Source organism: Crocodylus siamensis, chromosome 5, assembly GCF_052110815.1.
Source record: "Crocodylus siamensis isolate JL-2025a chromosome 5, ASM5211081v1, whole genome shotgun sequence".
NCBI classification, from domain to species: Eukaryota; Metazoa; Chordata; order Crocodylia; family Crocodylidae; genus Crocodylus; species Crocodylus siamensis.
The window spans coordinates 203777349-203797390 of record NC_143399.1 but is presented as its reverse complement, the minus strand read 5'-3'; the positions used below and the strand labels follow the sequence as shown (position 1 = coordinate 203797390).

At 49.8% G+C, this 20042-nt stretch overlaps 1 protein-coding gene across 1 annotated transcript in view; it reads left to right on the top strand.

The window, feature by feature from the left end:
* ALS2CL (ALS2 C-terminal like) overlaps nt 1-20042 on the top strand; it is a 57157-nt gene that overhangs the window by 19861 nt on the left and 17254 nt on the right. The window contains exons 7-14 of the mRNA XM_090047963.1: nt 733-852; nt 1716-1792; nt 3113-3179; nt 3851-4047; nt 8893-8958; nt 12159-12257; nt 14353-14511; nt 18042-18153. Coding sequence (XP_089904089.1) covers nt 733-852; nt 1716-1792; nt 3113-3179; nt 3851-4047; nt 8893-8958; nt 12159-12257; nt 14353-14511; nt 18042-18153 — 897 coding nt within the window. The remainder of the gene's footprint in view (nt 1-732; nt 853-1715; nt 1793-3112; nt 3180-3850; nt 4048-8892; nt 8959-12158; nt 12258-14352; nt 14512-18041; nt 18154-20042) is intronic.

Here is a 20042-nt window from a genome sequence, read left to right as displayed (position 1 = left end):
CTCCTGGTGTTGCCGTTTTGCTTCCCATTGAACGCGGCTAACCTTAATACGAATGAAGCCCTGAACACACCAGAAGTACTCTGGCTTTTTCTGGGCCTGTAGGTGGTTTAGAAGTAGGCCCCCATGGTCAGATGTATCCAGGCACACACAACCCAGTTGTTCTTGAGAGCAAAGATGGAATTAAACCTCTGTTGATTTTACCTTCCTTGTCTAGGGGTCCTGCAGCTATGGATAGCTGGAAACCAAACTAACCACAGAAAGGCATCCAATGATTGGAAAATCTCCCTGCACCAGAGCACCCTGTCTAGAGAATATGCACAGGGATGCACCCTGGGATGCCTTGGGATGCTTACAAAGGTGCAATGGAGACCTATGCAATGTTAGTGCTGTTGGGTGCACAAGAATGAGTCGCAAGATAAACCTGGAGATTTCAAACAGGAATCCAGTGTTAAAAACTTTCTGGCTGTTGTGGAGTTTCTGAGTTCCTTGCAACAGAAGGATTACTTTAGGAGTTTCCCTTCAAGGAAAAAGAAGTGAAAACTAAGAGCTGGCATTTTTCAAGGGCTCCCTTGAGTCTGGAAAGTTTGAGGACCACTGCTCAACCCTCAGCTGGCTTCTCTGGGAGTCTTGCTTCAAGAAGATATACTCTAATTCTGATCTAATCAATGCCCTTGATCAGGAGTAAGAGGGTTTCACCTCTTTCTCATAAAACGCCTTGTCTTCCCTTTCCAGGATGCACTCCGTCTTCCTGAGCGCAAGCTGCTGGAGGACAGCAAAAATCTTCCGATTTTTGCCAGTACGGGCCGGTCTGACCAGGTACTGCTCTTCAGTGATGCCCTAGTGCTCATTCAGGTGAGTCAGTCTTGGACTCTTTTCAACGAAGGCATATGCTAAGACTTTCTACCCTGTTGATTTGGTAACTACAGCAGAGTTGGATTCACTTCTGATCACCAGCAGAAATTTTTTTTTTTCCCCAGCACACTAGTAATGTATTGTGCCACTGATACCTTCCTAATAAATCCAGGCTCCTGGCTGGTTGGCGTGTACATGGCTGTCCAGCATGAATGCTGGCCCACGCGCTAGCCCAGAAGAGAGCTAATATTAGGTGCAGATTTGTACATGCTTATGCAAGTGGTTAAAAGTTTTCAAGGTCTAGGTGTAAATAGATGTAAGGAAAGGGCTTCAGGGTATTCACAGCATCCTGTGCAAATATGCCCCAAGCTAAATGGAAACTAGCTATGTCAGGTGCTGATGGAAGCAGAGTTGTGAGTAGCATAGACTCTAGCATGGGCTGTCAAGCCTGCCCTAAAGGCTGATTAAATAGGTGGGCAGCTGGCTTTGGTCGTGTTGCTACAGCTACACCGTAAGCTATACAAGAGCTTAGACATTGAGCTAAGTAGTTTATGTACTAGCAGCTTTAGACCTACCCAGATTGGGGAAAAGGCACAAAACTCATGCCAAAGCCTTCTTTCCTGCAATAGTTTTGAGCTCACCTTAGAAAATTATATGCAATAAAGCCCTGAATAGAAATAATTCCCTTCCTGCCCGGCCCTCCTTTGCGTTCCCTGCTCCAGTGCAGGTTGGCATGCGGCGATCAGGGCGAGAAGGTAGAGTGGGAGGTTCAGGGTGCCACGCTAGACCTGGTCTGTCAGTGCTGCCCAAGACAGTGATGTTGTCTAACCTAACCAACCTGCTTCTCTTTGTGCTGCCCTCAGGGAAGCAGCTTTCAGAGTTTTGATCTGAAGGTCCTGTGGGTCGATGCAACCTGTGGGGAGAAGCCGGCCCCAGAACTGTGAGTGAAATGCTTCTGCTTGGCGAAGGGGGTTAGCTTGGTGTTTGAGATCATGTGCCCCATGTCCTTCTTCTTCTTGGCTACGTGAGCAGGAGCTGGGTGCGGGATATGAGATTACTACACATTTTAGGCAGCTTCCCAGGCAGCTGATACCTTTGCAGTGCTTGCTTTTATTGGCATCTTGAAAATTAATCGATAAAATGCCATCCAGCAAAGCATAACCTTAGAAAAAAGAAGAGCTGCTTTGGAAAGACTGAGATGACTCAAGGGCTCTTTGAGTACATTCTCAGGAAGAAAATACTGTGTGTGTCTACACGTGCATATACACCAGCTTAAATATACTGTGCAGTAAGTGGGAAGAGGGTGGAGTCCACACGTGGAGGTGTTAAAGTGCATTAATGCTGTGTGTGCTCCCACTTGGGACTAAAGTTAGTCCCAAGTCAGTCCACACGCACGGTGTTACTGAGCAGTAAGGCGTCTACATGTGTGTTACTGCACAGTAACTAACTGCAGTAACTAACTGGGCATAAATTTAATTCCCACGATACGCAGGTATCAAATTTACACTCAAGTCAGCATCAGTCACCATATTTACTGCGCAGTATGGGCATGCATGTGTAGACGCGTGTCCATACTGCGCAAAGATTTTGGTTACTGTGCAGTAAATGCGCATGTGTAGTTGCACACACTGAGTAAAAAAGGAGTCTTTAATCTAGCAGACATGGCAAGAAGAACAACTTTTAAGAGATGTGCATCTCACATAGAGGCTGAACGCATGTCCAAGGTGAAAGACCTGCTTCACCTCAGTGCACCTGGCCTTGATTAGCAGCCTTGCTGGAAGATCTGTTTGTCAGCCTCCATGAAGGGGTACCCAAATGGCATCCTGTGCCTGTGATATACCAAAAGGTCAGATTAGATGATGCTGTGGTTGCTTTGGCCTTTAACAAAGGGCTCTATCAATCCCACGCCAGTGGCCGAACCTGGCAACGTTGCGGCTGAATACCCCTCGCTTTCTGCATCTAAAGGCATGCTCCAAACATAGAAGGACATCAGTGAGGCCACTCCAGGCAGGCTTAGCACCAACACCCACTCTTAGGCTCTTATTTGCCTGCTAACTTGAAGGATGAGGTGGAAAAACCTCACTTGAGCGCTCCTGGGTTTATCAGTGGTCTGTCTTTGCTGAGACAAAATGCTGCTGTGGCATCCACAAGCCCCAGGTTGCAGTTACTTGCTTATTGGTTCAACATGTAAAAGCAGCGAGTCTTGTAGGTCGGCTTGATATACTGTTATCCCCGCCTAATCCTGCCCTGTGCTTTGCAGGTATAGTCTCCGCATCATTACCCCCGAAGATACGTTCTTCCTCTTCACCAAGGAGCCACAGATAAGGGTGAGTGCAGTGCTAGAACCACTCTGAAGATGTGATACATTTAATATCAAGGATGACTTGATTGTTAGCAATAAGGGGAGAGGGAAAAAGTAACTGAAGCTTTAACATTAAAAAATACATTTAAATTTGATGTCAAATCCCTTTCCCTGGGATCCCACCTTGCATTGCTCTTGCTGGTCAAGATAAGACTTCCATGCTCCTCCTGATTATAAGACCATGTATGCCACCATGCAGCGGAGTAGAGCAGAAGTGGTGTCTGGAGCTGTGATGGTCCGGGAAATATGTGAGAAGCAATGGACTATAGGGGTAATCTCTTTTACTGGGCCAACTGTGTCATTGGGAGTTTGTCTGTCATCTCTCCCACTGCGGAGTTGGTCCAATAAAAGATCTTAGATTCCCAAAACAGCCTGCTTTTCAAGGCAGTCAGATTTTTAGATGGTGTGTTAAACACTTTCATTTAACATTGGAGCTGTAGAGGAATATCCAGGAGGGATTTCCTTGTGTTGATTCAACATGACCAGAAGATGATGGATAAACCAGACACCCAGTGGTAGATAGACTATGTGGGGGCCCAGGAGATGGCCTTCTGTTCACTTTCATCTTGCCACGAGCAGTTTTTTCCCCTCCTTTCCTTCTGTAGCCCAAATCCTCTCCTTGCTCTGTGCCCCCAGGCTGTCTGGCAGTGGAAGCTGAGTCAAGCAGTGCGTCAGGCGCTGAACGGGAAGAGAGACTTCCCTTTATGGAGCAAAGCTGGAGGAGGAAACGAGCCTCCGATCTGTCGCTGTTTCAAGCACATCTTCCAGGCGGAGGGCAGGCTCAAGAACGCGGCGTACGAAGGAGAATGGTGTTGGGGGAAACCACATGGCAAGTAAGGACTTCCATTTGCTTCCGGCTCTTTGATCTTAAAGGAATGGGACTCATCGTAGCGTGGGCTGGTTGCAGGCAGAATAGGAGCAGGTCGTCTGTCGGCTTCCTTCTGTCCTCAGGACTTTGTCGGTCTGCCGTAGGGACCCTTCTCCGACCTGCTGGTGGTGGTATTGTTTGTACTGTGAACTTCAGGGCATATTTCATAGATTTCATAGACATCAGGGCTGGAAGGGACCTCGGGAGATCATCGAGTCCAGCCCCCCGCCCAAAGGGCAGGAAGTCAGCTGGGGTCATAGGATCCCAGCAAGATAAGCATCCAATTTGCTCTTGATCCTTATGTGCTAAGGACCATGAAAGCACTCCTCATGGGTATTAAATCCTGGTCATATGCAGAGAATAGTGCTCCATACCAGACACGGTAGCTCTGGTATTGAGACCTGTTCTTTAGAAAAGCAAATGTCTGGCCTTGAATTTTGCGGCATCTAGCCCAGGGGTGTCAAATCCATCTAGTCCCATGGGCCCAGCCTGTGCCTGGACCCCCTGTGCTGCCTGATGAAGGGTGTTTTGCAGTGGCTGTCGCGGTGGTGGCGGATGCAGTGGTGTCTGCTGGGTTGAAAGTAGTTCGCGCTCAAAGCTAAGCTCCCTTGCAGCTGTCCCTCGCCCCAGCTGCAGAATGGGGCTGCTGCTTGGTCTAGATCAGGGGTGGCCAACCTGAAGCATGGGTGCCAGAAGTGGCATGGGCAGCTCTGTGTGACACATGGCAGATCGGGGTTGGCAGGTGGGGAAAGGTGGGGGCAGGCAGCACAGCAGCAGAGAGGGCAGAAAGCAGAGCAGCAGAACAGGCAGGGAGCATGGGGCAGGAAGCCAAAACCAGAGCAGCAGATCGGGCAGGCATGAAGATCGGAGTGGCACTTGGAGAGGGTGCAGTGCTCATTTGTGACATGCCTGCCTGAAAGATTGGCCCTTACTGCTCTACAGCATACTGTCAGATCACACCCTTCCCTCTGCTTCCAATTTAATTTAAAATAGGGCCTGAAGAAACTATTAGATGAGGACCCCGTATGGCTTGCTCCGTGTGTAGATGTGTCCAGAGACAGCACTTGTCTCTCTGCTAAAATTGGAAGGTGCTTTGCCACTTCACAGGTGAAGACCTTGCAACTATGTGACTTGACCAAGGCATTGTAGGGAGTCTGTAGCAGAGCTGGGAAAAGCCATTAGACAACCTCTATTGTCAACCCTTGCTCCCTTCAGTGCACCCTGAACCCAGCTGTAATAACAAGCCTACTGACGCGTAAGGTCACTGGTGAGCTGATCTGCACTAGATGCCGCGGATGGTTGCTCTTTTCTGCTCATATAATACAGTCCTGTGCTGGGTCACCTCTTAGGCCATGGGCCATTCATATCTGGATCCCGGTAACCCTTAGTTTAGTCCAGTTCTTCCGGACCCCTAAAGAGTTGGAGATCTGGGAGCAGGAAAATGTCTTGACTGATCTGCTAACGTGTGAATGAGTCTGTCCTTCCAAGGGCTGGCTGAGTTTTGCACCAGTTCTGCGGGCCTGCTGTGGTTGCACAAATCCTGCTGATCTTGCTGGCTCTGTGCCTGTACTGTCAAAGCTCATTCAGATGCATTTCAAACCCATTTCACAAATTGGCATGATGAGCGCTGCGCTGTGTTTTTATATTCCAGCACTTAAATCCCCGATGCGCTCCCTGCTCTGTGCATGTGCTAATACAAATATGCAAGTGTTGTGTAACCCTGGTGCTGCAGCTCTTGCTAAATGTGTTTGGGAAACTAGTAGGTGGTTCTCAGCCTCTGTGCTGATGCAGGAAAGAAAACAGCACGTGGGTGGGGACAAGGAGAAGAAAGAGGAAACTACAGACCAAAAGGGGAGGTCTTCAGGTATTTTAACAACCCTCATAGCAGCAGGACTTTGGTTGTCGTAGTCCCCCTTGCTTTACCTGTGGCAGGCTGGGTGTGATGTCTAGAGTTGTCAGGGTTGATTGAGGTTTTATTAATAGGTTAGATTATGGATTTGTCTGGGCTGGTTTGGATAGGGATGATTCTGCCTCAGGTAAAGGGTTGGATTAGGTGATCTCTGGAAGTCCCTTCCAGCCCAACTTCTCCATAATTTTATGAAATCTAGGTTTTCCATCATAATGCCCATACATCTGTTCCTTCCTGTCTCACTTTGTGCCTAAATTGGAGTATGGATTTTCTATAGGACGTATGGATTTTCTATAGGGCTAGCACCTTATACTATAGTGTCCTGATCTGTGGTCGGGGCAGGGATGGGTGAACAATTATCCTGTTATAAAGGGGATTTCCTGTTTGTGAGTGTACATCAGCTGACTCACTGTAACCTTTTCATCCATTCACTCCAATCCTGCAGCAAATGAAGCTAAGCCTGAGTAATTCATCTTACCCCAAGTGACATAGAGTTGTCTGGTTTACCTTCCACTCCCCATGGGGTGGAAGCTGACAGATGAAGCAATTAGCAATACATCTCCCTCTCCCTCACCTACTCTTCAAATGGTACACTTATTTATCTCCCTCTCCTAGATGCTATAGCATAATAATCCCTAGATCTTCATCAGTAGATCACCAAGCACTTTACAGAGTGGAGCTCAGTACCTCTTTTCAGTGGGAAGTAGATAAAGATTAGTATTTTCTGGCCCAGTGGCAGGGCTGTGAGTAGGATTAAGATCTTGAGTTCCAGTTCTGCATCCTAATCTGGAAAGTGTAACTGAGATTATTATTATTATTATTATTATTATTGCAATCTGTAATTCTAAATTAAAAGCTTTTGTGAGCATTGTCAATCTCTGGGCACTTGGGCACGTTTTTGGCACCTCCTTGCATTTGAGAATCACTTGTCAGATCCATAGAGTGACTTGGAGCCTTTAGATGAGTGTGGGGGAAGTCAACCTTTTTGACAGGCATGTCACAAATTAGCCCTGCACCCGTCCCAAGGGCTACTCTGATCTTTCCCAGCCCAACCTGCTGCTCTGGTTTCTCCTTCCTTCTCTGTACTCCCTGTCCTACCTGCTATTCTGCTGCTTGATCTCTGCTGAGCGAAGCTGCAGCAAGGGAAGTTGAGGTTGGATATTAGGAAAAACTTTCTCACGAGGAGGGTGGTGAAGCACTGGAAGGGGTCACCCAGAGAGGGGGTGCAGTCTCCATCCTTGGAGGTGTTTAAGACCTGGCTAGACAAAGCCTTGGCTGGGATGAAGTAGTTGGGGCTGGTCCTGCTTGGAGCAGGGGGTTGGACTAGATGTGACCTCCTGAAGTCCCTTCCAACCTGAATTTTCTGTGATTCTGTGACCTGCTATGTGCCACAGGTTGGCCACTATGCTGTGGACAATGGGACTGGAGCTGAATGAACATTTTTAGGAAAAGTTTGCCCCTAAATCTTCTCAGAACACTTTCACAAACCAATTTTGCTGGGCTTTGCTTATTTGGGTTGCTAAACATTTTTGAAGATTCAAACTTGATATAGCTCTTGCAACAAAGAGTTGTCTCTGACCTGCACTTACACCTTGATGAAAATGCCCAAATCATCCCAGCCTTGACCTGGTGCCTGTGAAGTGAGCTGAGTCTCGATTCGCAGCAAATATATCAAAAGTGTTACTTAATTGGATTTGCCCAGCTCAGTTCCCTGAAATGCTGAACTTGCAATGAGACCATGAATATCATCGTGGCAGAATGAAATCATGGCTATAAAAAATGCTCTGGATGCGAGTGCCCTTTCCTTATTGATTCCTAGCTCTGCACCAAGGCGCAAACACTTGAGTCGATATGTGTACTCTGGAGAACAATCCTAGACCTAATTGACCATAATTGACCATAAAATGAATATATGAGCCACCAGTGTGATGCTACAGCTAGCAGAGGAAACAAGATGCTGACATGCATCAACCGATGCATCTCAAGGAAAACTAAGGAAGTTATTCTCCTGCTCTCCTCGGCACTGGTGAGGCCACAGCTGGAGCACTGTGTCCAGCTCTGGGCGCCGCGCTTCAAGAAGGATGTGGACATGCTTGAGAGAGTCCAGAGAAGAGACGCTTATATGATTAGAGGCCTGAAGAGCAATCCATACGAGGAAAGGCTGACCGATACGGGACTGTTTGGCTTAGAAAAGAGAAGACTTTGGGGGAATTTGGTGGCAGTTTGCAAATAAATGAGGGGAGAGCATAGATTCATAGCTGCTAGGGTCAGAAGGGACCTCAACAGATGACCAAGTCTGACCCCCTGCCCTGGGCAGGAAAGAGCACTGGGGTCAGATGACGCCAGCCAGATGCCTACCCAGTGTCCTCTTGAAGACCCCAAGGTAAGGGAGAGCATCACCTCTCTTGGAAACCTGTTCCAAATTGTGGCCTAGCATCATGGGCCAAGGCCAACAACTATTTACCAGAGCGGTCCAGGGGAAAACCAGGAGCAATGATCATAAACTACTAGAAGGTTTCAGACTGGATACAAGGAAAAACTTCTTCACGGTTCATGTGACCAGACTCTGGACTAGACTCCCAGCAGGGGTGGTGCAGGCGCCTACCCTGGAGATCCTCAAAAGGAGACTGGGCGCACACTTTGCCTGGGGCTACTTGACCCCCACAGTCTTTCCTGCCCAGAGCAGGGGGGGCTGTACCCGATGATCTCACGAGGTCCCTTCTAGCCCTAAACGTCTGTGAATCTGTGACTCTCCCTGAGTTTTTATACCAAGAAAGAGAGTCCCAAGCCTAGTGACAAGTGTCTTGGAGCAAGGGCATGGGTAGTCCTTTGTGTTTTAGCTTAAGTCAGAGAATCATAAAGAGGTTGATCAGCTTCTCTGATGCTTGCTGTGAATTGCAGGGGGACGCTGAAGTGGCCTGATGGACGTAACCACGTTGGAGACTTCAAGGAGGGCTTGGAACATGGGTACGTCTTTATAGGGCTGGCTTCCCTTACTCATCAACCTAAAGACTATTGCTTGGGTGTTCATGCTTTCAGGTTCTAGTACTGCTATTTTTTTTCCCAGTCTTTAGCTTAAATCAAGGTCAAAGGTCCATTCCAAGCCTAATGACCCTTTCGGCTGGTATGGTTAAGTCATATTGGGATTCATAGTTTCATAGTTTCTAGGGTTGGAAGGGACCTGAGCAGATCATCTAGTCCGAGCTCCTGCCATGGCAGGAAACAATACTGGGGTCAAATGACCCCAGCAAGGTGTTCATCTAGCCTCCTCTTAAACACCCCCAGGGCAGGAGCCTGCACCACTTCTCTTGGAGGTTGGTTCCAGATCCTAGCCACCCTGACCGGGAAGTCGCCTCCTCATATCTAACCTAAATCTCCCCTCTACCAGCTTGTGACCGTTATTCCTGGTCACTCCTGGCGGTGCTCGGGGGAACAGGGACTCCCCCAGTGCCTGCTGGTCCCCCCTGACTAGTTTATAACAGGCCACGAGATCCCCCTCAGCCTTCTTTTGTGGAGGCTGAACAGGTTCAGGTCCCGTCGCCTCTCCTCGTAGGGCCTGCCCTGCTGCCCCTGATCATGCGAGTGGCCTCCTCTGGACCCTCTCATGTTGTCCACTTCCCTCCTGAAGTGCGGTGCCCAGAACTGGACGCAGTCCTCCAGCTGCGGCCTGACCAGTGCCGCATAGAGGGGGAGGATCACCTCCCTGGACCTGCTCGAGATGCATCTGTGGATGCACGACAAGGTGCGGTTGGCCTTCCTGACCGCGTCCCCACACTGCCGGCCCATGTTCATCTTGGAGTCAGTGATGACCCCCAGATCCCTTTCCGCCTCCGTGCTGACAAGAGGGGAGTTCCCCAACCTGTAGGTATGGTGCCGGTCGTTCCTCCCGAGGTGCATCACCTTGCACTTGTCTGTGTTGAAACCCATCCTATTCTCATCCGCCCACCCCTGTAACCTGTCTAGGTCTGACTGTAGCCTGTTGCATCCTTCCAATGTGCCCACGTCCCCCCACATCTTAGTGTCATCAGCAAATTTGAACAGGTGCTTGTTACCCCCTCATCCAAGTCAGTGATGAAGATGTTGAACAGTGCGGGCCCGAGGACCGAGCCCTGGGGGACCCCACTGCCCACGTCCTTCCACTACCACCCTCTGGGTGTGGCCCACCAGCCAGTTGGCGACCCATTTGACTGTGTGGGTGTCTACACCACAGCCCCACAGTTTCTTAATGAGAACGGGGTGAGAGACAGTGTAAAAAGCCTTCCGGAAGTCCAGGAAGTTGATGTCCACTGCTACCCCTGCGTCTAATGATCTGGTGATCTGATTGTAAAAGGCCACCAGGTTGGTCTGACAGGACCTGCCACTGATGAACCCGTGCTGGTTGCCCCTAAGCATGCAGTCCCCTGCTGGCCCCTCCTGGATGTGTGCCAGCATAATTTTCTCGAACAGCTTGCCTAAGATCGAGGTAAGACTAACCGGCCTATAGTATCCCGGGTCCTCCTTCCTGCCTTTTTTGAAGATGGGGACCACGTTGGCCCTCTTCCAGTCCTCCTGTACCTCTCCAAAGCACCACGAGCACTCATAAAGCTGTGCCAGGGGACTTGCAATGACCTCGGCCAGTTCCTTTAGAACTCTAGGGTGGAGATCGTCTGGGCCGGCTGACTTGAATACGTCCAACCCCTCCAGAAGCTCCCTAACTAAATCCTCGCTAACCCGTGGCCCAGGTGTGCCTCCCCCGGGGACCGAGGGGGGCCCAGCATGGAGGTGGCTGTTCTGGTCCCTACTTAGGAAGACGGAGGCAAAGGAATCGTTAAACATGTTAGCTTTGCCGTTTGGTGTGACGACCAAATTTCCCAACGTGTCCTGCAAGGGCCCCACATTACCCGGGACCTTCTTTTTGCCCCCTATGTATTTAAAAAATGACTTCTTATTGCCCTTAATCTGGGAAGCTAGCCCCAGTTCCATCAGCTGTTAGCACACAAGGGACTGATGTGGACAGCATCGCACCTGGTTGCCTTTGACAGTAAACTTATAGCTGAGTTTACTGATCCTTCAGCATGTGTCTGGAGGAGCACAAGTCATACATGCATGTGTGGTTCCACCACGAGATGCCTTAACCTTTTGGTCACCATATCCCATTCTCTGCAGTCGAGCTGGTAAAAAATGTATTAGTTTCTTGCTGAAAAAAGGGGTCTTGGGGGGATTTAAATTGTTCAGGATTATTTTGAAAAGTCAAACATCTCAAGTCCAAGTGTGTGTGTTCTTTCTCAGATAGCCAAATGTTTGGACTTTTCATTTGAAACGGAGATTAAATATAAACACTCAAAAGCTATTTGGATTTAAAAAAAAATAGTTCACCCCCAACCATTTTCTTCATTCTGAATTGAGGGGTGGGGAAATAATCACCCAGCTTTAACCTTTAGAGAAGCATTGCAGAGTTATGGCCACAGTCCATAGGGAACATGTGGGACCAATGCCTACCAAAAGTTGAATGCCCATCTCTTTGTAGCGGTATCGTCCTTGTTTGTAGCTTGGAACCGCTGACCCTCACGATGCAGGAGCTGCTAGCCCAGGCAGGATGCGGAGCAGCAATCTTATCCCTTCAGTGTATCTCTCAGCTTTTTCAGTGCAACCACATGAGCATAACTCCCCCGTACTCGCCGGAAAGGCAATGAAGCTTGCAATTGCAATGGCACTTGTTCAACGTCTCCAACCCCAATGTCTCCAACCACCATTCTTTAGTCCAAGCAGCAGTAATTCATGATTAGCCCAGAAAGTCAAGGGTCCAACTTGGCCCATGAGGTGGGATGGGGAAAGAGAGAGGTCCTTATACAGCCTGTCTTGTAGACCACCGTGGCTATAGCTGCTTCTCCCTGGTCAACTAGATGCTTCTGTTTGCGATTAACTGAGCTGAGTGCATTTCCTCATGGATGATACAGATGTTGTAGCTTCAGTAGTTACTCTTATTCATTGGCTTATCATGATAAGGTGGATCGAGGGAAGCTAAATCAAAACCTAGGGTGGGGTGATACTGAAGGTGGCTCTGGTTGCAGACACGTAGGTAGCTTCAGCCGTCTAGAGGGGCCCTATTTCTAGGCGATCTGTCTGATGTTAATCCAGTCCACCTCTATCTTCCCTCACCTGTGCTGAAGTCTCCTGTCTGACCCTAGGTTTGGGATCTGCCTTATCCCCCGCGTTTCTGAAGATCGCTTTGACTGCTATAAATGCCACTGGTTTGAAGGCAAAATGAGAGGCTATGGAATCTGTGAGTAAGTAATGTCTGTGGTCGGGGCTCTGGGGTGTGGGAATGGCTGGACCCTGGAGGGGTGATCAGTCCCTTCATCATCAAGGAAGGTCCTGGCACAACTGCACCACAGGGTAGGACAGGCCACAGGAGCTTTTTGCTCTGTTGCAGGATGCCTTGAATTGCAGCAACATCGAATAGGGGCAAGACTGAGGAATAGGCCCAAATCTCTTGTGTATAGGAGGGCGACAGGGACCTATGTAGGTCCCTAGCCTGCAGCCTGTAGTCAAATAAGGCTGAGGCCTCTCCATGGTAAGTGCAGTGTTATGGATGGCTCAAAGGCAGCTCTGCAAAAGACCTTGCATGGCTTCATGCCTCTTTTCTTCTAGTCCTTCCACGTCTTAGCAATGCACGCGGCTCTCATGGCTGACGGGCGGTGTGAGCTAAACTGTATCATCCCTCCGCCATGTACATGCTTGTTCAGAGGGGCATTGTAATCCTCCTGGAGAGGTAAAGCAGGCTGTTTTTGAAAGAAGAAAACCATTTCTTCTGCTTCTGGTTCTAACCCTGGTCCCAAGAATGGGAAGATTTGCAGTTTCCCATTGAAAGGCTCGAGGGACAGGGTAGCATTAACCTATTATCACAGGCTTAGCATGTATCTCAGAACCCCATTAGGGAGTTTGGGTATAACCCGGGTCAAAAAGCAGCTCTGTAACGAGCCTTGGCCTCCTTCCCTGAACTTCAAGACCACTGGATTTCACCACTGAGGTCTCTTCAGAGGTTTGTGTACTTTTGATGTGCAGCCTAGATTGGTAGCTGGTTAGCACGAGTGAATACAACCCTAGTTTTGGTCTGCAACCCCAAATGCATTAACCATATCAAGACCAGAACAGATAAGACTATCCTAGTTAACACGTTTCTGTCATCTTAGAGCCAACTGGGCTTTGAAATTAGGTTGCGTTTCTGCCTACCCCTATCATGGGACCATGCTGTCCTCCCTGCCGTAGGACTTGTAGCACACGTGCAGGCTACATGGGGTGATCCATCTGGATTCAGTATGTAGGGTAGTACCAGGAGTCAGATGGGATACTACCTGGCCAGTAAAGCAGTATTTTTTACATGCATTGTGTCTTTGCTGGTCTCTGGAGAATCAAGGGTTCGCTGCACTCAGGGAAAGGATACTGGATAACAGGATGGTTTGAGCCCATATGGTGAATAGTGGCAAGCAGATTGAACTAGGCTCTCAGAAGGATTAAATGCTGTCTTCTAGTCGATACTTGGCACAAGGCAGATGGATCAGGGACCAGGTTAAGGTGTCCAAGCTATTTCTCAAAGCATTTTTAATTATAATCTAGCTACTGCCAGACATCAATAGGCCACGTAGCACATGACGTATCCAAGCTCTAGCAGTCCTAGGTGTGCTCTTGTCAAGCATAATCCATCTCCCTGCTGGAACTAAACCCAGAAGTGTGGCAGCAAAGTCATTCTGGAGTATGTGTAATATTAGCCCTGTTCGGTGTGCAGGCACCTACATGTGATCATCAAGATAAAGCCAGAGGTTTTAAATAGGAATCCAAAAGGTCAAAACCATCCTGAGCTGCTATGGCCTCCCTGAGTGCTTTGCAACAGAAGCATTTCTCTAATACGGTGGTTTTCAGTCTACGGTCCATGGACCCCAAGGGATCTGTCGACAATGTCTAAGGGGTCCACAAAAGATGACTATGATCAAAAAGTATGGGAATACCCACAGTTATAGTTCGAAGGGATCCATGCCTCCATTCACAATTTCCAAAGGGGTCCAGACCTCCATGAGAAACTTTTTAGGGGTCCACAAATAATAAAAAAAAAAGTTGAGAACCTCAGCTCTATGTGCTGCATTATTTTTGGCTTTGCCTATGCTCCTGGCCTGCAATTAGACTTCAGTCTTCATTCCCAGCAGAATGACAGGAGCAAGACTAAGTGTCCCACCCACCTGTTCCTTCGATAGAAAGATGATGGAAAAAATAGACAACTTTTTTACAGACTAAAAACAAATTTCAGGTGGTAGAGAGACAGGGTCCCCAGCCCAGGAGCTGTAAGCAGTCCAGCAGGTGCTATTTTAAAGCAATTGATTTCTACAGGTATGGAAATGAGATGGTCTACAAGGGATACTTCAAGGATGACCTGCGTCAAGGCTTTGGCATCCTGGAAGACACCTCAGCTGAGCATCCCTTTAAATATACAGGGCAGTGGGAAAACGACAAGAAGAACGGCTATGGAGTCTGGGATGACAAAAACAGGTAACAGCGAATCAGACCAATAATTTCCACAACCTTGAGCTTCAACTCTTTGTCTTGCTGTTGAACTTGAGATGGGGGTGAGTTAACAAAAATGTATTAATTGCACAAACCTGGCATTGTGCAAGAAACGGGTGTCCCATTTTTGGAAAAATAACAAGCCCCGAATGCTTCATATGGACCGAATTTCCGAATTCTGGATAAGAAACCTGCAATTAATTTTGGATAGACTGAAACACTCTGTTTCAGTTTTGACTAATGAGGGTTTCAGTTTTGATGATCCATTCTTGTATTTAATATTAGATAGCATCTGTCTAAAACCAAGCCAAATTCTCTTTCTAGAAGTGTTGTCATGGGAGGTTCAGGCATGGTGTTTTCCTGAAAACGCCTGTTTTTATAGTTTCATAATTAGTAGGGTTGGAAGGGACCTGGGCAGATCATCGAGTCCGACCCCCTGCCATGGCAGGAAAGAGTCCTGGGGTCAAATGAGCCCGGCGAGTTGTTCATTTAATCTTCTCTTAAACACCCCCAGGGCAGGAGCCTGCACCGCTTCTCTTGGGAGCTGGTCCCAGGCCCTAGCCGCCCTGACCGTGAAGTCGCGCCTCCTCATATCTAACCTAAATCTCCCCTCTGCCAGCTTGTGACTGTTATTCCTGGTCACTCCTGGTGGTGCTTGGGGGAACAGGGACTCCCCCAATGCCTGCTGGTCCCCCCTGACTAGTTTGTAACAGGCTACTAGATCCCCCTCAGCCTTCTCTTGTGGAGGCTGAACAGGTTCAGGTCCCGTCGCCTCTCCTCGTAGGGCCTGCCCTGCTGTCCCCTGATCATGCGAGTGAGTGGCCTCCTCTGGACCCTCTCCATGCTGCCCACATCCCTCCTGAAGTGCGGCGCCCAGAACTGGACGCAGTCCTCCAGCTGCGGCCTGACCAGTGCCGCATAGAGGGGAGGATCACCTCCCTGGCCCTGCTCGAGATGCGTCTGCGGATGCATGCCAAGGTGCAGTTGGCCTTCCTGACCACGTGCCGGCCCGTGTTCATCTTGGAGTCAATGACAACTCCAAGATCCTTTTCTGCCTCTGCCCTGACGAGAAGGGAGTTCCCCAACCTGTAGGTATGGTGCTGGTTGTTCCTCCCCAGGTGCAGCACCTTGCACTTGTCAGTGTTGTATCCCATCCTGTTCTCATCTGCCCACCCCTGTAATCTGTCTAGGTCCGACTGCAGCCTATTCCTCTCATCTAGCGTGCCCACATCCCCGCACATTTCCGTGTCATCAGCAAATTTGAGCAGGTGCTTTTTACCCCCTCGTCCAAGTCACTGATGAAGATGTTGAGCAGTGCGGGTCTGAGGACCGAGCCCCGGGGGACCCCACTGCCCACATCCCTCCAGGTCGAACATGACCCGTCACCACCGCTCTCTGGGTGCGGCCCTCCCGCCAGTCGGCGACACGTCTGACTGTGTGGGGTCGACACCACAGCCCCCAGTTTCCTAATGAGAACGGGGTGAGAGACAGTGTCGAAGGCCTCCCGAAAGTCCAGGAAGACGATGTCCACTGCCACCCCTGCATCTAAGGGTTTGGTGACCTGGTCGTAGAAGGCCACAGGTTGGTCTGACAGGACCTGCCGCTGATGAACCCGTGTTGGTTGCCCCTAAGCATGATCTCCCCCCGGCCTTCGTGGACATGCGCCAGGATAACTCTCTCAAAAAGCTTACCCAGGATCGAGGTAAGACTAACTGGCCTGTAGTTTCCTGGGTCCTCCTTCCTGCCTTTTTTGAAGATGGAAGCCACGTTGGCCTCTTCCAGGCCTCTGGCCCCACACCAGAGCACCACGAGTGCTTGTACAGCCATGCCGGGGGTCCCGCAATGACCACAGCCAATTCCCGCAGCACTCGGGGGTGGAGATCGTCTGGACCGGCTGACTTGAATACATCCAGTCCCTCCAGACGTCCCCGAGTAGATCCTCCCTGACCCTGGGCCTGGGTGCGCCTCCCCTGGGGCCTGAGGGGGCCTGGTGGTGGGGGTGATCTGGTCCCTGCTCAGGAAAATGGAGACAAATAATTTGTTTAATATGTTAGCTTTGTCATCTGGTGTGACGACTAAATTTCCTAGTGTGTCTTGTAGGGGCCCCATGTTACCCGGTACCTTCTTTTTGCCCTCGATGTATTTAAAAAAGGACTTCTTGTTGTCCTTGATCCAGGTTGCTCGTCCCAGTTCCCATCTCCGCCTTGGCCTTCCTGACCCCCCCCTGCATCCCTGAGCAACCGCAGTGTAGTCCTCCCTGGGGATGGCCCCCCGCCTCCGCCATCGGGTGTGCACCTCCCTTTTAGCTAGGAGACATTCCCGGATGCTTCTGGTGAGCCATGGGGGCTTTTGCGCCCTCCTGCCCCCTTTGATCCGTGTCGGGATTACCTCCCTTTGGGCTTGGAGGATTGTCTCCTTAAGGAGCGACCACCCTCCTTGGACACCGGGCTCCCCTCCCCTCCGGGACCTCAGCACTTCCCCAACTACTCTCCTTAGCTCATTGACGTCAGCCCTCCTGAAATCTAGGGCCGCTGCCCTGCTGCAGGCTTTTGCCACCTTGTGCTGGATGGTGACTCCCAGCAGGCAATGATCGCTGTGGCCCAGGTGGTCGAGCCCCGACAGCCCCCGCACCAGGTCGTCGCCCGTGGCCAGCACCAGGTCCAACAAGGCGTCCCCCCTGGCGGGGCTGTGCACCTCCTGGGTTCGATGGAGGTCCTGGTAGATGGAGGTCCTTGAACAACAACCAGAACAAGAAGGGTTGTTAGAGTTGTATGTCCCATCACTTATTATAAACAGGTCTAGTATTACTGGTAACGCCATGATGTTGATATCAAGAAAATTGACCCACAGTTTGCCTTAGCACAAGGTCCAAATATCTTTGCCGTGCCCCTTTCAGAAACACCTGTGTTCCCATGCTCCTAAGCAAGTTACTCTGGCAGAGATGGGTGAAGCCTACTGCATGACAGGTGCTTCATGGTGATTTCCATGGGATACAGCTACAGCAAGTTAGCTTTTATTTGCCCGTGGGTGAAAGTGGGCACACAGGCAATTACTGTGGAGCTAGTAATGGGTGGTGAAGTCCCAGCCTCCTCCAAGTGGCTTGAGCATGGGCACATGGACAATTTAGTTTGCATTACAACACCGTGTCTTGCTGTCAGGACCTGTTAGTGATCTGTAAGTTATGCAGGATGGCTGCAAAGATACCGGGATGGAAAAGCCCCCGGTGCGCATGGTTCTCCAACTTGTATCTGCCCTCATGTGGATGAGTAACTGTGTCTGGTGCTCATGAAGAAGGCAGGGTAGATTTGCACCTTATGGATGAAATGTTTATGAAAACACAGTATTTCATCTGGATCAACAGTCAAACAGATCATCAGCACAATTTCCCTAATATCCCAAAGGTTTCCTAGAGAAGTAGCAAGTTTTTCATTTAACCTCAAGTTACATTTTGTTTCTTTTTTTGCTGTTATCTTTCTACATATGATCCAACTTCTTCTTTTCATCTTGTGATCCAGGGGGGAGAGATACATTGGGATGTGGCAGGATGACCACCGGCACGGCCACGGCATTGTGGTGACTCAGTCCGGCGTTTGCTACCAAAGAATGTTTCACGCAGATAAAATGGTGGTAAGTTAAAATGCCTTTTTTGGGTGGATGGCGTTGAATCATTGACTCTTGGCAACACCTACCTAAGAGAAGAAGATGAAGACTTTTAGGAGGCATCCTCATGTAAGGGAGGTGATAAGATTTAAGCTCCGATCTGTTACCACCGAGTCATCACAACTCTTGAAAAGTGTGGCCCAGAACAGTTCACATACCCATGAGGCTCTGCATTTGATCTCCTTGAGGTCCACCTATGTCTACACGGGGTTGTTACTTTTCCGTACTCATGGTACAAGAATAAGAGGGATCCGACACTTGCACTCTTGTTGTGGCAGCTAGGAAGCCCAGTCATGAATCAGGTCCCCTTTGTCCCAGACGGCGTAGAGGGTCTGCCCTGAAGGCTTGCAGCCCCAAAATCGCCTTGAACTTGCTGCTCCAAGGAGTGGATTAGGCCAAGGACTGGGCGAGATTCATTCATATCTAACTTGAGATTGTCTAGACAAAATGACTAGAATTGGCTGGAAAAAAAGGACATCCTGTCTCATTATTGACGTGTTAATAATTTAGTCCTAAACTGGGATGAAAAGTCGAGTTGGAAATGTCATGTTAGAAATTATTTCTTGGAACTCCATTCTGGGAGACCTGAAATAGACAATTTCAAACCAAAACTCTCCAGTCTGTAGCAGTGGCTTCACTTTCTTTTTCTGGTGGAAAGTGTCCGTTTTTGCAAAGTTTTCCCAGGAAATCTTCCATTTTTATTTATTTATTTTTTAAAAGGCCTCCATCAGGAAAATCATTTCAGGTGGAAAATGTGAACAATAACTACATCTCTGTGTGTAAAGGTAGCTATAGGAGGATGAAAGCCCTTGAACGGAAGGCCTTCGACACTGTCTCTCATCCTGTTCTCATTAAGAAACTGGGGGCTGTGGTGTCAACCCCACAGTCAGATGTGTTGCCAACTGGCCGGAGGGCCGCACCCAGAGCGTGGTGGTGGATGGGTCATGTTCGACCCGGAGGGATGTGGGCACTGGGGTCCCCCAGGGCTCGGTCCTCGGGCCCGCGCTGTTCAACGTCTGCATCGGTGACTTGGACAAGGGGGTGAAAAGCACTTGTTCAAATTTGCTGATGACACTAAGATGTGGGGGGACGTGGGCACGCTAGACGGGAGCAGTAGGCTGCAATTGGACCTAGACAGGTTACAGGGGTGGGCGGATGAGTATAGGGTGGGATACAACACTGACAAGTGCAAGGTGCTGCACCTGGGGAGGAACAACCGGCACCACACCTACAGGTTGGGGAACTCCCTTCTCGGCAGTGCAGAGGCAGAAAAGGATCTTGGAGTCACCATTGATGCCAAGATGAACGTGGGCCGGCAGTGTGGGGACGCGGTCAGGAAGGCCAACCGCACCTTGTCATGCATCCACAGATGCGTCTCGAGCAGGTCCAGGGAGGTGATCCTCCCCCTCTATGCGGCACTGGTCAGGCCGCAGCCGGAGGACTGCGTCCAGGTCTGGGCGCCGCACTTCAGGAGGGATGTGGGCGGCATGGAGAGGGTCCAGAGGAGGCCGCTCGCATGGTCAGGGGACAGCAGGGCAGGCCCTACGAGGAGAGGCGACGGGACCTGAACCTGTTCAGCCTCCACAAGAGAAGGCTGAGGGGGATCTTGTGGCCTGTTACAAACTAGTCAGGGGGGATCAGCAGGCACTGGGGGAGTCCCTGTTTTCCCGAGCATGGCCAGGAGTGACCAGGAATAACGGTCACAAGCTGGCAGAGGGTAGGTTTAGGTTAGATATCAGGAGGCACTACTTCACGGTCAGGGCGGCTAGGATCTGGAACCAACTTCCAAGAGAAGTGGTGCTGGCTCCTACCCTGGGGGTGTTTAAGAGGAGGTTGGATGAACATCTTGCTGGGGT